Here is a 16,257-nt window from a genome sequence, read left to right as displayed (position 1 = left end):
TTTAGTAGAACCAAGATCACCGCACACTGCACACCGCACTTATATTTTAATCCCATATCCCTCCGACACATCAGCACTTTTAATCCTGTACCCCTACTCCGGCCGGCTCAGTGTTAATAATGTCTTGTTGTACTGCTATTGTTTTATTGTTTTTCTGCTTAACTGTTTTATTTGCTATGTATTGTATTGTTGTATTGTGTTGGGCTCCGGCCTGTTGTAAGCCGCATCGAATCCCTTGGGAGATGCTAGCGGGGTACAAATAAAGTAATAATAATAATAATAATAATAATAATAATAATAATAAGTTTTCAAAGTTTGTGGGGTTTTTTTTGTTTGTTTCTTAACTACATTACAATTGTACTCTTGATTCGCTCCTGATACGATAAATAAATTCTCTCTTTAAAATGCAAATAGTGTGGATAGTGTAAAATTGTATTAGCATCTGTTGAGTGACTAATATGTTCATAATATATTGCGTTTTTAAACAGTGGGCTATGCTGCTTATTGTGTAAGCTGCGTTGAATTCGAACACACGTATGCACACAGTTCATTGAGCTTCTTAAAGCACATTTATTACAAAAGCAGGGAATTGGAAACATTCAGTGCCCTGTATAAATTGGATTTGTTGCCTATTCAGAGAGAGTTAGTAAAAAGATCACAGTATGTGGTGCTGGTGCTCTTTTTTCACAGCCTTTTAATCTTGGCTGCCCCAAACCTTTTGTTACTAACTCAAAGAACCGTTCCACTGGAATTTCCGAAGTCTGTTGAGTCAACATCCTGATTAGTGCGAAACATTAATGACACATCTTATGAGACAAGTTATCCATCTAGTTTAGTACTCTTTATTTCGACATTGGTTCTCCAAGATCTCAGGCAACAGACTTACTAGTCTTCCTGCAATCTCTTATCTGAGAATGCCAGGTGTTGACTCCATGGCCTAAGTCCAATTAATAACTAGATTAAATCTTTTGAGTCAGTGAGATTTGCAGAAATTCAGCATTTGATGTAATAAACCTATGTTCACTGCCTAAGCAATTGAATAATATAATAACTTTATTCTTGTATCCCACCACCATCTCCCCAAAGGAACCTGGGGCTGCTTATACACAGCACAAGGTGCCTAAAAACAAAACATAAAATAAACACAGTGCAGAATATATACTCATATAAAACTTATCCATACTAAGACTCAATAAAACAAATGTGCATATAAGACATGTGCTCTGTTAATACTAATTCTATTCTCCTCACCCTACTTCCCAGAGAAGAATAACATTCTTGCATCTAGTTACACTTAGTTTCTGCAAGCTGGGAAATTGGTCTTTTTACAATAGCTTCTCTTTTGGAAAAATTGCCTCTGAAAGTCCCTTGAGGACTGAACAGAATAATGGCGTTACTGTTCTATCTTGATAGGCTTTTCATTTAGGACAGAGTTTGTGCTTATAGCAATTACTCTACTCCAGTGTTGGATTCAGTCCTAACAAACTCTTTCTATCCAGAGAAGGCTTCATTTTTGACTCAGACATTAGAAAGCAGAAAGCACTACAGAGGGAAGCAGGAGTGAAGATTTTATTCCTTTTGCTTGTGGGTACAGAGTCTGAATCTATCATAAGAACCAAAAGGACTCCTTCACATTCAGTAGGGGAAACCCAGGGGAAGGAGAGTAGGAAGAGGCAACTTAGTGAGTTTCCTTCCTTGTAGTTTTGGGGATATCTTGGAACAGTGGGGAGGTGACCATGGGGACTGCACAGAGAAGGGCAAATTGTTGTTCCTCTTTTCTATCGATATGAATGTTTGGAGGAAAACATCACTCAACCAATTTTCTATGTGATAGGAAGCTGGATTCCCACCTATTGTGAGTTACTCTGTTATGATTAGAATCCATTAGTTTGATGCAGTTATTCCCCCCTCCCCTCCCCTCCCCTCCCCTCCCCTCCCCTCCCCTCCCCTCCCCTCCCCTCCCCTCCCCTCCCCTCCCCTCCCCTCCCCTCCCCTCCCCTCCCCTCCCCTGGATATACCTCTCTTTTGTGTGTATAAGTAACAAACAAACAAAATCAAAAATCAAATACAAATCATACAACAACCAAACAAAAACTTTACAATTACCAGGATACCTCCTTGCACAACGTCTCCCCAAATACATAGACAGGTGTATCTGAAGATTTGGCCTGTTTATGTCACCAACAATATTATTGACATTCACAGCAGGGCATGGTGAAAATGCTGCAGGGAGAGAAGTTGAGAGTGGGCTGGATCCCATTCCTTTCACTCTTGTGCCTTTTTTTGGTCTTTCTCTGGGAAAAAAGTGGCATTCCTTCAAAAGCATAGTTATTCTTGCTGGAATATCTGAGGGATGGTTTACACAAGTTAAGCTGTTCCAGCACTTTGGTTAACAGATCAGAAATGTGCTCCCAAATTGTTAAAATGAGATGACCAGAAATGTGGAGACCAGAAATATGAGAACCATCATGGTGAAGTGCTGGGCAGAATGAGTGGAAAGTGGGGGAGGAACCACATCTGAAGCTGATAGTTAAGGAATATGTTTCCTCTTAAATCTTTCCTCACATTTTGTCTCAGTTCTGTTCTTCATTCTTCATGTTGGTTTTGTATATTACTTTTAGATGGTTCAGATCTGATAAGTTGACAGGTGCACCCACGCAGACATTATAGTGTCAGCTGACAAAGCTGTTGGAACAGAGGCTTGCTAGCATTTTGCCTTGGAAATGCCTTTCACTCCACAGCTGCCCCTACTTTCTGCGTGTGAGAGATTTGATAGCGCAGTGACGGCTTTATGCAACATAATGCGGAAAGTCCTCCGGCAAATTCACAGCACACTCTCCAGCAGTCGTTTTTCAAATTGGTTGGTCATAGAGTTCGGATGTGGGAAGACTGCACCTGGAGATTTGTAATGTAAATAACATTTGTGTGTGAATGTGAAAAGAAAAACTGTCTATCACTATGCAAAGCATAATCCTCAGCAAAGTTTTTTTTTTAATGCAGGGTGCTTTGAATTTGAGAGTAAGGAAGTAGATACCAATTCAGCCTGTGATTCATTTGGTCTCCCTCATGCATGAAGAATGTAGAAGTTTGAAAGCTTGTGCCATTCCTCTTGTTTTTGCTTTTACCCTTTCTTAAGCAAACTAGCTGTTAAATATTGTTCATAGTGAGGATCACTTGAGAAACACAGCATTCAGATGTTTGTGGTTTGGTCTCTTTAACCAATGAACAGTATAGTGATTTCTTAAAACAATTCTTTAAAGATTAAGTATTTTAGTTATTTATAGTTACATTATGTCTCATTACTCATATTAATTAGAGTCATGATAAGAAACTAGTATTCATTATGACCCCTCTTATCTGCAGAAATAATATAGAATCATGGAATGGTAAGAGACCTCATAGACCATCTAGACCAAACCCCTGCCATGCAGGAAAAGCACAATCAAAGTACCCCTGACAGATGGTCACCCATCCTCTGTTTAAAATAGGGGTTTGATTGAGCAATAACTAAATGGTTCTAGAAGTTCTTTGAAATTCTGAAAAACCTTTTGTATTAGAAATGGTGACTCCATAAGAAGATGTGTGCAGAGACCATGGGCAACAGTCAACTAGATAGTACATTCAATTATTTTTAAAAAGGTGGACATATGGTAGGGCAGGTTTCTACTGCCTAGGTGATCTGCAGTAGATCAGAACGAATTTCTGACTTTTGTTCTAACAAGAACATCATTACAACACAACCTCTATATCCACAGAACTGGAATTTGTGGTTTCAGCTACCCGCAGCTAACAAATAATTACTTCTCTAGAAATTTGCAATGTCCTTCAGGTGTTTCTATGGTATGGTTCCACCAGAAGATACTATACAGTTGTATTGGAAGACCTAGCAAATTCCTAGATAGATTAACGCTTTAGGAATTTTCTATGTACTCCAACATGACTCTGTTGTAATTTCCAGTAGAAGATTTTTATTTCAGTAGCATTCACTATTTTCCACAGTTTACTGCAGTGGTCATACTGTATCAATTAAAACAAGCCTTTCCCCTCTCCTAACTAGATTATGTAAAAAAGAAAAAAAGAAAAGTTAAAGAAAAAGAGAAACCCTTTCATAGAGTTGCTGTGAGTTTTGCAGGTTGTATGGGCATGTTCCAGAAGCATTCTTTTCTGATGTTTCACCCACATCTATGGCAGGCATCTGCAAAGGTTGGTTTGTTGGAAACAAGACAAGTGGGGTTTATATATTTGTGTAATCTTCAGGATGGGAGAAAGAACTCCTGCCTGTTTGAGGAAAGTGTGAATGCTGCAGTTATCATGTTGATTAGCATTGAAAAGCCTTGCAGCTTCAAGGCTTGGCTTTGTTGGGAGGTAATTAGTTGGCCCTGATTGTTTCTTTTCTAGATTTCCCCTGTTGTTGAGTGTTGTTCTTTCTTTACTGTTCTGATTTTAGAAGTTTTTTTTAATACTGGTAGCCATCAGATTTTGTTCATTTTTATGGTTTCATCCCTTCTGTTGATATTGTCCAAATGCTTGTGGATTTCGATGGCTCCTCTGTATAGTCTGACATGGTGGTTGTTAAAGTGGTCCAGCATTTCTGTGTTCTCAAATAATATGCTGTGTCCAGGTTGTTTCATCAAGTGCTCTGCTATGGCTGACTTCTCTGGTCGCAGGAGTCTACTGTATACCATGCAGCTGTGGAGAAGTCTGCGTAGGGACCACCAAATGCAGCACACAAACACAAATCAAGGAACATGAAAGGCACTGTAGACTAATTTAACCAGAGAAGTCAGCCATAGCAGAGCAACCCAGTGATTCTGGCCACGAAAGCCTTCGACAATACAGCCCTTTCATACTTTACACATATAGCAGTTCCTCAACAATCTCATGTGGAGTGCCCTAGGAGTGGGTTATTATGGCAAAAGATCTGTAATCTTGTTTTTGATATGCCTCAAAAGGGAGTACCAAAAACAAGTGCGCCTTCAGAAGCGGAAGACAACAAAGCAGATGTATTGCACATATGAGGTGGCCTATGGCTTCAAACAACAAAGTTGTCTTTCAGATTAGATTCTGCAACATGAATTCTTCCCTCTGCTGCCTTAAACATTTGACACTTGCCTTAAACAGTCTTGCTATGCCTGCTTCATTCTTATTTTAATTATTAGTACTCTTATTTGAATTTGGCTACTGAACCCTTGACTCCCAAGAGAAGGAATGAGACTGGAGGCGGAGAAGAGAAAGCTCCATTACGGAAGAATGAATTTGTCTTGAGGCTTTGCAAAAAGAATGTGTTTCAGTAGAGAAAATACCAGAGATGAAAAAAATGTGTGCCTGTTTATACTACAGCATTTCCTTCTCAAATTTTTTTGTGATCAAAGTTGAAAACAGCAAGTGTCGTAAAACACTCTCTTGTTCTGCCTCTCATTCTCTCTGTCCCTGGTGTAAAACATATCTGCTTAGAAACCAGCTTTTCTAGCTTCTAGCTTTAGCCTAAAGTGAATATATTACAACTGTATTATAAAATCCCAAAATGAAGACTTTACAGTGGAAATGCTGACAGCCCTCCTACATAGAAGAGCACACTGTAATTAGTCTTCCAAACTGAACATGCCAAATGCAGCCCAGCAGTGTTAAATATAATCGCTTTCAGCCTTTTTTGTTGTACAGCAGTTTTGGATGTGCATTTCAACAGTAAATCACACCCTGTGGTTTTACTACCTGCCCTCCTAAATGTAGCTGTGCCTAGTTGCTGTGGAGGAAGGGGTGAACAAGGACACTGCTCCCATTCCTATCTGTTCATGCTTAGCCGCTTGGTTGAAAAGGCCAAATACCCTCACGCTAACAGTGCGCGTATGTAAGGTGTATTTTGGGGATTGCTTGTACCATTTCTTCAGCACGTCTGATCTCTGTCGATCCCGGAATGTCTGAGCTTGTTCCTGGCTCATCTTTCATTCACCTGCAGAAAATTGAGATATTAGAGGTATTGTAAGCTGTGCAGCCATAAGCACTGGGCCAAGCTAATCATTTTTGTAAGGATTTTTCATAGTGTTGAACTTCACTAATGACTGGACTGGATAACAACTTAAGGCAGTAGTAGGGATGAGGTATAGCTTTTCAGAAACATGCAAACTTTTATTGACCAGAGCACATAGGGATAAGAATATATGAATTCCTAAACTCAAGGAAGAGACCTCAAGGGCCATCCAGTCCAGTCCCACGAAGCCATGCAAGGCCACACAATTGAAAGACAAACAGGTGGCCATCCAGGTTCTGCTTAAAGAAGGAGACTCCACCAGACTCAGAAGCAGCATATTCTACTGTCAAACAGTTCTTATCATTAGGGTTTTCTTCCTAACCTTTGGTGATTTCCCTCCCTGCAATTTGAACCCTACTGCACGGTGCCCTAGTCTCCAGAGCAGCAGAAAGCAAGCCTACGCCTTCTTCACCGTGACATCCTTTCAGATATTTAAACATAGCTGTCATGTTCCCTTTCTGCCTTCTCTCCAAGCTAAGCATACAAGGCTCCCCAAGCAATTCCTCATAGGACCTGACTTCCAAACCTATGATCATTTTGGTCGCCTTTCTCCTTAAAATTGCTCCTTAAGGAGTAGAAAGTGGCAGGATTGAAGATGGGAGGGCATGCTCACTTTTTTTGTCTTGTTACGTTTCCTGGATGAGCAAGGTTTGCAGGTTTTGTGAAGCTATATATCATTTATTCAGACCTTCAGATTAAACTGAACAATACATGACTCAGAGTCAAATGATACAAGTATCTACAGGAAAGCCCATTATTTTTTGAGTCTCAGCATCTCTTGGCCCTTATTAAAATAAAATATTAAAAATAGAATAGCCATATTTTTTCCAGTGACCAATCACTGTGTGCTTTCAGTATGTAATGTATGTGTCAACCCCTTATGATGATGCACTTCATAAATGTTTGCATTGTTGTATAAGTTACAATCTTGTCATGAATTTTAAAGAAATAGATTACTTACTTCATTGCATCCTTTGACTCAAAAGGTATGTTTATTGCTGCTACACATCTTTCTGTGCATTTGAGTTTGTCAGGAATGTTTTTAGGAAGTTATTGAAAATCCTTCCCAGTGTTGTCTGTCTCTAGAAGTAGACAGTGGTCTTTAGAAATAATTAAATAGCTTATATGTTGCAGTGAGAGGATTTTTCGTGAGGAAGTGATAGAAAACTATCTCTTAACCACCGAAAATGCACCGACACAGTTTCGAATGTGGCAACTGTTTCCCATCTTCTGCTGACAGCTTGGGTCAGATCATCTTTGTTTTATTGGTTACCTTTAAAACGTTTACAAAACATGCCTCCATGTAGTTAATTGCATAGACCAATTTGATGGAATTAATCATCTTTTTACTGCTGTTTTCTTTTTAAGAGACCTTTAACAGACTCAAAGATTGAGAGGCAATTATGTTTGAGCTCAGAGGTTTTAAAACACAAGTCTAATGCCTCCCACCAAAATGAATAAAGTGAGTGGCTACCCCTTCATCTAAAACTGTATCACTGTTTTGCCATTGCGGGGGGGGGGGGGGGGCTGATTGAAAGAGTGGAATCCAAAGAGATAGCTGTATGAGTTTGGAAGATTAGTTTACAAATGGATCTTGTAGATCCTTAGAGACTAACTCAGAGAATGAAGTTGGTAGTATAAGCTTTCCTGAGTCTGCTTTTTCTGATGCATGGAGTGAAGTTCTTAGGAACCAGCTGCAGAACACTTCTTTCATCATGAGCACCTGGTATAGGATCTTGAAATAGCTCTCCTTGAACAAAAAGACTAATCAGGAAAGATTGGAAAGACAAACAAACTCTAGCCCACTGACTGTGGGTTGAACATCACCTAAGACAGTGGTTCTCAACCTGTGGGTCCCCAGATGTTTTGGCTTTTAATTCACAGAAATCTTAACAGCTGGTAAACTGGCTTGGATTTCTGGGAGTTGTAGGCCAAAATACCTGAGGACCCACAGGTTGAGAATCACTGACCTAAGAGCACAGACTCATGAGGGCCCTTTTGGATAGCACAGCATATCACAATATATCATATTTCCTATTTAGTCCCCAGGCAGCATCACTCAAACCACTACAACATAATGGCTTTATAGGCAAATAATAAACAAGAGGCAGTATGTTGTCATGGTTTCAGCGTTGATCTCAAACTCTGGGGGATAAGAGTTTGAACTCCCACCCAGCTGTAGAAATCCATGGACCGAATTTAGGCAAATCACAGCCCAAGGAGATGCCAGTGGCACCCATGTCTGAAGAAGTTTTGCCAAGAATCTCTCATGATTGGGTCACCTTTGGATCTCCATAAGTCAGAAACCAAGAAAGGTATTAAACATGGGAGTGTGTGGCTGAGCAAGTATTAATTACATTTGAAATGTTTTATAAATTCCTTCTGAAGAAAAAGGTCTGTGAATTGGTTTTCTAAAGGCCATGTGTCCACAGAGGTGTTCATTTTGAAGCAGGGAGAAACTTTTTTTGGTTTCTCCTTGCCTTAAGGCATCTATCTCACACACGTATGAAGAAAGGACTTAATGGTGTGATAGGTGAACCCTGTAAGCCACTGTTTTGAATCTAAAACAAGCTAGCCAAATATTAACCTGTGAATAAAGGTGTTAAGAAATGATTGTGCAAAAGAGAAACCCTGTTGCAATAGTAATAGTAAGTATATCTGATTGATCCCACAGTCTTGTTTAGGTGTAGCCTCCGGGTGATTAGTAAAGGTGTGTGTGAGAGTCTTTCTTCTTTTGGAAGATTGGAATTAGTCCAGGGTGGTTAATTGGAATAAGGAAGATGAATAAATGTACCACCCATCATTGTAGACTTTTTGGAGACTTCACAAAAGGTATGACCTATTACTGTAACTAAAAACAAGAGAGTCAACATTCAGCCCAATAAAATCATGCCTTAGTGAAGTGAGAGAGAAACAATACATGTGTAGCATTCAAGCCATTTGGTAGAAGTGAGGGATAGAGAGCACTGGGAACTCCTTGTCACTGGAATCTGTTGGAGTCTTGGTATTGTTAGGGCTAATAAGCTAAATTTGAATAAATTAATCTGAATCAATAGAGTGGAGGCTTTGTGGATTGTTGGCTCTCTGGGCTGGGAATTGGAAAAGTGACCTGGTCTGCCTGGTGTTACACTTCCCCTGAGAGATATGTTTATTAAATTGGAAAGACAGTTGTACAACCCCACTATCTGTGATTCACTTATCAACGTTGAACAAAATATGTTCTTTGTTGGCATTTTTATGTGCTCCAGCGCAACTCTATGGTTTTCTTGGGCCACAGATCCTTCATTTCAATAGGTTTTGCTATTATAACAGTTTTGCCTATCCACATGAAGTCCGGGAACATATTCTTTGCAAATATGGAGGTTGTACTGTACCAGTTGACTTGTTGATTCGCTTCTGACACTGGAGGGCTTGTGCATCAATACCTAGGATCAGCCTTGATGCCCTGTTAGTTAAGGGCTTTTTAAAGTAAAGATAAGCTGGGGCTCTTTCGCATTGTACAATTATAACCCCCTAATTCCCACACTGAATGACATAGTTTCATCCTATAAAATCTTGGTGTAGGGGAGGTACATAGAATTCTAAGCGAGAGAGTTTTGACCCCTTGCAACACTGCAAAACCCAGGATTCCACAACATTCTGCCATGGCAGTAAAGGGAAATCATAGTGACTTGTGTACTGTGAAAAAAACTTTGGTCACTTTGTAACCAGCTACTGCAGTGCACTTTGTGTGGGGCTGCCCTTGAAGATTACTTCAGTTAGTACAAAATGTGGCTGCTAGACTGCAAATTAGAATATTTGCAAAGAAACTTCAGGGCACCAGTCTTAAGGGGATTACATTAGCTGGTCTCAATTCAAGCTGCAGGTGATGACTGAAAAGCCCTAAGTGGTTTGGGGCTTGGATACTTAAATGAATGTCTCACCCTTTCTATGCCTGATGTCTGCTGGAGAGGCCTTTTGCTGTGTCTACCAGTGAAAGCAATACTATCTATGAGGATGTGGGAACAAGCCTTCCCTGCAGCTCTGTTTTTCTCAGTTTCTGTGTATCATTTAGTGGTCCGTAAAATATATTGTCCATTGTTTGAATAAATGATGCTAAAGTGAGATGTTTGTTAAAGTGGGTATAGGGCTCATGCAACACTCCAGATGTTTCTGGATTGTAACTCGGTAATCTAAACAGACATTACCAATCACGAGGAATGCTGGAAATTACAATTGATCAATATTTGGAGGAACCCTGATTTAAATTTGTCTCTGAACTACATTTTCCTTTCTCCCCCATTTTTCTAGGTCACCTTGGAAAAGGTGTTGGGAATCACTGTTTCTGGAGGCAGAGGATTAGCTTGTGACCCGAAGAGTGGACTCGTTGCCTATCCTGCTGGGTGAGTCATTGCATTTGAATAATGTCAAGTTGTCAGCTTAAAGGTACAACTTGTGCTAGATCTGTCATGTAGTGAAATGATGCATTTTATGGTAATCTTTCGAACACTCTCCAACTATGGAGAAAGCCAGCAGTATTGTTTTAAATCAGTTCTAATGAGAATACTCTTTAACCATTACAGATAATGACATTATTTTCTGTGGTTCTTCCTCTTGGGTTTGTGTGTGTGTTTAAGAATTGGATTATGTAGCATGTTGAACTTGAATTCATAACTCAAGGAAAATGAGATTGATTTTGAGCTCCTCATGAACCAGGAGAGGCTAACCCAGTAATGTCAGGCAGCTGGTTGCTGTGGATATTCATAAATGATTATTTCTCTTGCCTGCCGAGGAAGATAGCCTCAACCATTGCCTTTACTTTTTCTATTCTGGGGTTAGTATTCTTTTATCATTTCTTCAAAAGCTACCCATTTAGGCAATATTATTCTATGATCTAAGTACTGGTAGGCAACCTGGACTGACTTACTCTCAGGAGCATTGGAGACATAATCCAAACTTTGGAATGATGACTATACTATGCTGTCATTATTATCCACTTAGTTAATATCTTATGATTTATATTTTTACTGGTAACTCATATTCATTTACTTATTACTTCACATTTGCCTAGACGAGCTCCATACAGAAAGCCTGTGACCAAAGCTTACTTCTTTAGAGTCCAGGCAGTCCCCATGTTTTAAATATCCAACGTACAAATGACTCATACTTAGAAATGAAGGGTAAGACAATAGGAAGGAGAGAAAATGATCCATTGAAAAGGAAATTCACCCCTAAAAGTTATCATGGGGAAAAGGTGTCTCCATTGAAGCTTTTGCGCCAAACATTGTTCCACTACAAGCCAGATTTTTCAAAATCCAATTATCGCAGAGACAGAAAGTGAGGTGAAATCTTCTAAACAGGATCATAGGCAGTAAAACAAGCACCACAGGGGTGTTAACTCTTCCCTATGGTTTCCAAAATGTTATTGGGTTGTGTCATGTTATTGTTAGCCTCCTTGAGTCCCTATGGTAAAAAAGGCAAGATAGAAATAAATAAATCATATGTCCAAATTGAAATATGTAGTCAAATCTTTAGAAAAGGATGTTGGTGGTTGGTTACATTGAAAATCTCACGACAAGCAGCTTTCATTTATTTGTGTAGCGTAAGTAACAGAATAGGAAGCCAGCCAGGGGAAGAAAGTGTTGTGGACTGCTTAATAATGATTCTAGAATATGGTGAATATTTGTCCAGTTTTAGTATTTAGTTTCGCCAGTATGAATGGGTGGTCGTAATTAATTTTGTTGTGGGAAGAGAAGCAATTCAAGCAAGGCTTAGAAAGCAACTAGCATTGCAACAATGGTTCTGTAATGAGAGCCACTCATCAGTCATTTTTGTCATAGCTAGGCTTGGCATGTGACCAATTGTAAAGCTGATCTCACAAAGACTTTTTACCACAGTATGTTTTAAAAGCCTATTTGTAGTCCTTACCAGTATTTTTTCTGTATTGTTTTGAGTCTCCTTTGGGAGAGATAAATAAGCATTATTATTATTATTATTATTATTATTATTATTATTATTATTTTCAATGAGCTACTGTCCAGTTTGTCCACAGGGTGAGAGCCTCCACAAAAGAAATCTTGAGTGGAGACTGTGGAATATGAGTAGTAAAAGGCTTGGTACTTCTGATGCCTTTAAAACAAGATCTCCTTTGCAAAAAATTGTCTGGCTTGCCTCTTCTGTTGCAAGTATTTAAAAATAACAATCACCTCAGGTCTTCCTTCTACAAACTGAACATTCTGTCCACCACGTTGTCATTTCAGATCTTTATTCCTTAAGCAAGAGATGCCAAATTAATTTTAAATGAATTATGCTTAGGGCAAACTTGGATGTGTTACCTGGGGTGACACCTTCCATAAAAATGTTGAGGGCTCTGTTGGAATCTGAAGAGAAACTAAATGAATTTTAAAAGCTATTCATGAGGGACATACTGGCATTTGATCCAAACAATGTGGCTGTTTGTCTAAACATGTCACATGAAAGAGAACCCAGCAGCAAAACCAAAATAAGATAAGAGTCAATTAATACTACGAAGAGAGCGCACCATACCCTCCCTCCTCAGAAGAGCCATGGAAACCACAGATGGTTTGCCTTGAAGCAATGTTGGGTTTCTCCTTTTTGTGTCTTTGATGAGGTGATGATTTTGGCATACATTGTATTTGCCCTTGGGTAGGTTTTTATTTGGATGGATTTTATTCACAGCAATAAGTTGGAATGTTCCTTGCTTTGAATGTATAGTAATTTAGTTTTCATCACTATTGTCATGTTGCTTTTTTATTTGTTGCTTGTATTTTTATGTTAAACTGGTGGTTCTCAACCTTCCTAATGCCACGACCCCTTAATACAATTCCTCATGTTGTGGTGATCCACAACCATGAAATTATATTCGTTGCTACTTCATAACTGTAATTTTGCTATTGTTATGAATCATAATGTAACTATCCGATTTGCCGGATGTATTTTCATTCACTGGATGAAATTTGGCAAATACCCAATATGCCCAAATTTGCATACTGGTGGGGTTGGGGGGGAGGGATTGATTTTATTATTTGGGAGTTGTAGTTGCTGGGATTTATAGTTCACCTACAATCAAAGAGCATTCTGAACTCCACCAATGATGGAATTGAACCAAACTTGGCACACAGAATTCCCATAACCAATAGAAAATACTTGAAGCATTTGATGGGCACTGGCCTTGAGTTTTGGAGTTGTCGTTCACCTACATTCAGAGAGCATTGTGAACTCAAACAATGATGGACTTGGATCAAACTTGGCACGAATTCTCCACATCCTCAAATGTGAACACTGGTGGAGTTTGGGGAAAATAGACTTGACATTTGGGAGTTGTCGTTGCTGGGATTTATAGTTCACCTACAATCAAAGAGCATTCTGAACCCCACTAGTGACAGAATTGGGCCAAACTTCCCATGTTTTCTGATGGTCTTCGGTGACCCCTCTGATACCCCCTCACGACCCCACCAGGGTCCCAACTCCCACATTGAGAAACATCGTGTTAAATGTTCCTGTGTTAACTCAGAACAAGGACTTTCATATTCTTTGTCTTGCTACTTTTGTTACTGTCTAGATTTGGAGGTTTTTTTAATTTAAAAAATGATTAAAGTTCTGTAGATCATGTTGGAAAGGGATAGTGCATTTTCTTTACGGCTGTAAGTTTTAAACCAACAATATTTATTTTGATGGCAAGTATGTGAGTTCATCCTATTACACAGAGTTTTGTTTTGTAGTACAATAGTAGAAACCCTTTATTCTTATTTGAGAATAAAGTGATGATGTCAATCCTGTGTATCTTTTGTTTAAAAAAGATGAAGCTGAAGACATTTTAAGCCTAGAAAATTTCTTTGGCACACATTCCTTGATATTGTCAGGAACATAAGAGTTGCTGATAATAAATCCCGCAGTAGTGTTGTTTTGCGCTTCTCAGATTAAAGCAAACAAACACTTTCCATAATGAATACAATGCATGCCAAGCCTGAGCCAAATCACACAGAAATTTCCAGAGGGATTGCAATATTAGTGAGTTTTTGCCAAACTAATGAAGATTCTTGCAACACCTTAAGGCCAACAGATTTTATTTTGTATACGCTGTCGTAGACTGCTACGCTCTTCTAAGCTGAGAGGCTAAATATTTTGGTAGGTTTCTCTTGGTAGTGAGGAAATAAAATATTGTATCGGTTTGGGGATATATTGAGAAGCTGGGGTTTGTGTTCTTGCTTAAAATATTGCTGGCATGCTATATTTGGTTTTTTTGTGATGTTGATACCATTTGCCACTGTCAAGATAATGCTTTGCTTTCAGTTTAAACTCCTATGCTTTTATAAGCCCCAAGCGCATGAGGGAAACAGTACATAGATCGAAAAGAGTTGCGAGGTCGGTTTGTTTTATTATCTTGTTCTCAGGGGATTTATACCTTCTTGGCAATATCCAGAAGAAAGAAAATCTTGGCACCACTACTTCACTGGCTTCTTTGAGTTTTCATTCTGAGGCCTCCCGTTTAAAAAAGGCACACATGAGCCTATAAAAACCCTTGGCAGTGGGGCGCAGAATGTTCTGCATGCTCATTCTTCCTGAAGTGTTACACATTTCATTGGCTTGAGAAGTACAGTGCACACAGGATACTGCACGGGTGCCTTCTATGTAGCACTTACATCTGCTTTGATTCTGATCTTAACCTATTCTGATATTCTGCTGGACAGCCCTTACATTCAACTCTCTTGCAAGTCCATCCAAAATTATGTAAAAACCATTTATTGTTGTTGTGTAATAGTTTGGAAGGAGCATGTAACATAAACTGCCTCTAGCAAAAATTGCAAATATTCATATCTTGTGTGAGATGTCAGCAAAATCAGGCAATTTCCTTTTGGATTAACTTTATTTAACCTTTTCTTTAATGGTATGAGTACTCTGTTAGATTTGGATGCCATTTTGGCTGCAGCTTCAGTGACTTATTCCAGGATAAACCCCCTATTGTATTAAACCAAATTTACAACTGAAATGTCAAGAGGGCAGATTCTAAGCTGCAGTTTTCCATGAGCATTTTCCTCCTTTTGGACCTCTTCAGAATCTGATTTTTCTGCTTTTGACTCGAGCTTGAACCTGTAGTTTAAGTGACTATCTTAGCTATCTTTGGACACAGTGTACACAGTGTCCTTTTCCCTCTGTGAAACATGGAAGATAATAATTGTCTTAAATGAACATTATGGCATATGAGGGCACAGTGAGCCCTTTCTCCCTACCTAAGAGAGCTGTTTTAAAGATATCTAGGGAAAGGGAAATGTTTGAGCATCTAGATCTTGTAGAGCTGAGGTGAAATGTCAGTGTCTGAAGTGAAGGCTGAAAATCTAGGGTGGGACCAGAGAAACAAGAGGAGGACAGGTTGTCTTTTTGCTGTTAGGTCTATGATCACCAGATTCTGTTTTCATGGTGACTGGAGTCATTCTTTCTTGGAGCTGTAGTTCAAAAAAGCAACTTAGCCAAACTTTGACCCACTTTCCTTTCACCTAGCTAGCATCACATTTTTCTTCCAGATTGGCTCAGAGGCATTTTGCACCTTGTTATTTCCGAGGAGCCAGGCCCGTAGCCAGGATTTTGATTCGGGTGGGGGGCTGGGTTTGATTCAGGGTGGGGGGGGGGGCTGAGTCTGAGTGAAAGAGGGTCTACGCTAGCAAACCTTTTGTGTCATTACCCCAATATCCCCATGCATATGAGATATATTGAGCATGATGATCAGATCATGATATGAATAAACATAACAGTTTAAATAATGTACCAGTAAGGCCTTTTCGCAGACCACCATGAGAATTTCTGGGGGGGGGGGGTGAAGCCCCCAAAGCCTCCCCCCCCCCCCCGGCTACATGCCTGCGAGGAGCAGTTCTTTTCTTCTCCCATTCCTATAGAAAAGTCTCCGTCTACCTGGGTGTGTGTACTATTTCGTTGTTTCATGTTTACTTCCATCTGGTAGTGGAAGGAAATGGGGATTGCTCTGAATTTTTTTTTTTTTTGACTTGGCTAGGCTAGGCTAGGCTAGGCTAGGGAGAGTGGCCAAAAACTATAGATTCGCAGTGAGAACAACAAAAAATGGATGAAATGTGAAAATTACCATCAAAAATTATTTACTGTCACCACTCTACCAATGTCTTGTGAAAAAGAAAAAGTAATTGAGGGGAGAAGATGACACAACTAATTCCTAGGTGGGACTGAAATGAGCAATTTGATCTGCAAAGCAAAAGTGAATC

At 39.4% G+C, this 16,257-nt stretch overlaps 1 protein-coding gene across 3 annotated transcripts in view; it reads left to right on the top strand.

The window, feature by feature from the left end:
• MAPKBP1 (mitogen-activated protein kinase binding protein 1) overlaps positions 1-16,257 on the top strand; it is a 139,409-nt gene that overhangs the window by 39,657 nt on the left and 83,495 nt on the right. For all 3 annotated transcript variants that reach the window (XM_060760807.2, XM_060760816.2, XM_060760814.2), the window contains exon 3: positions 10,319-10,410. In XM_060760807.2, coding sequence (XP_060616790.2) covers positions 10,319-10,410 — 92 coding nt within the window. The remainder of the gene's footprint in view (positions 1-10,318; positions 10,411-16,257) is intronic.

The sequence above is a fragment of the Anolis sagrei genome, chromosome 1, assembly GCF_037176765.1.
Source record: "Anolis sagrei isolate rAnoSag1 chromosome 1, rAnoSag1.mat, whole genome shotgun sequence".
Classification (NCBI taxonomy): Eukaryota; Metazoa; Chordata; class Lepidosauria; order Squamata; family Dactyloidae; genus Anolis; species Anolis sagrei.
Note: the sequence above shows the minus strand (reverse complement) of the source record. Positions and strands in the feature narration are given on the sequence as shown.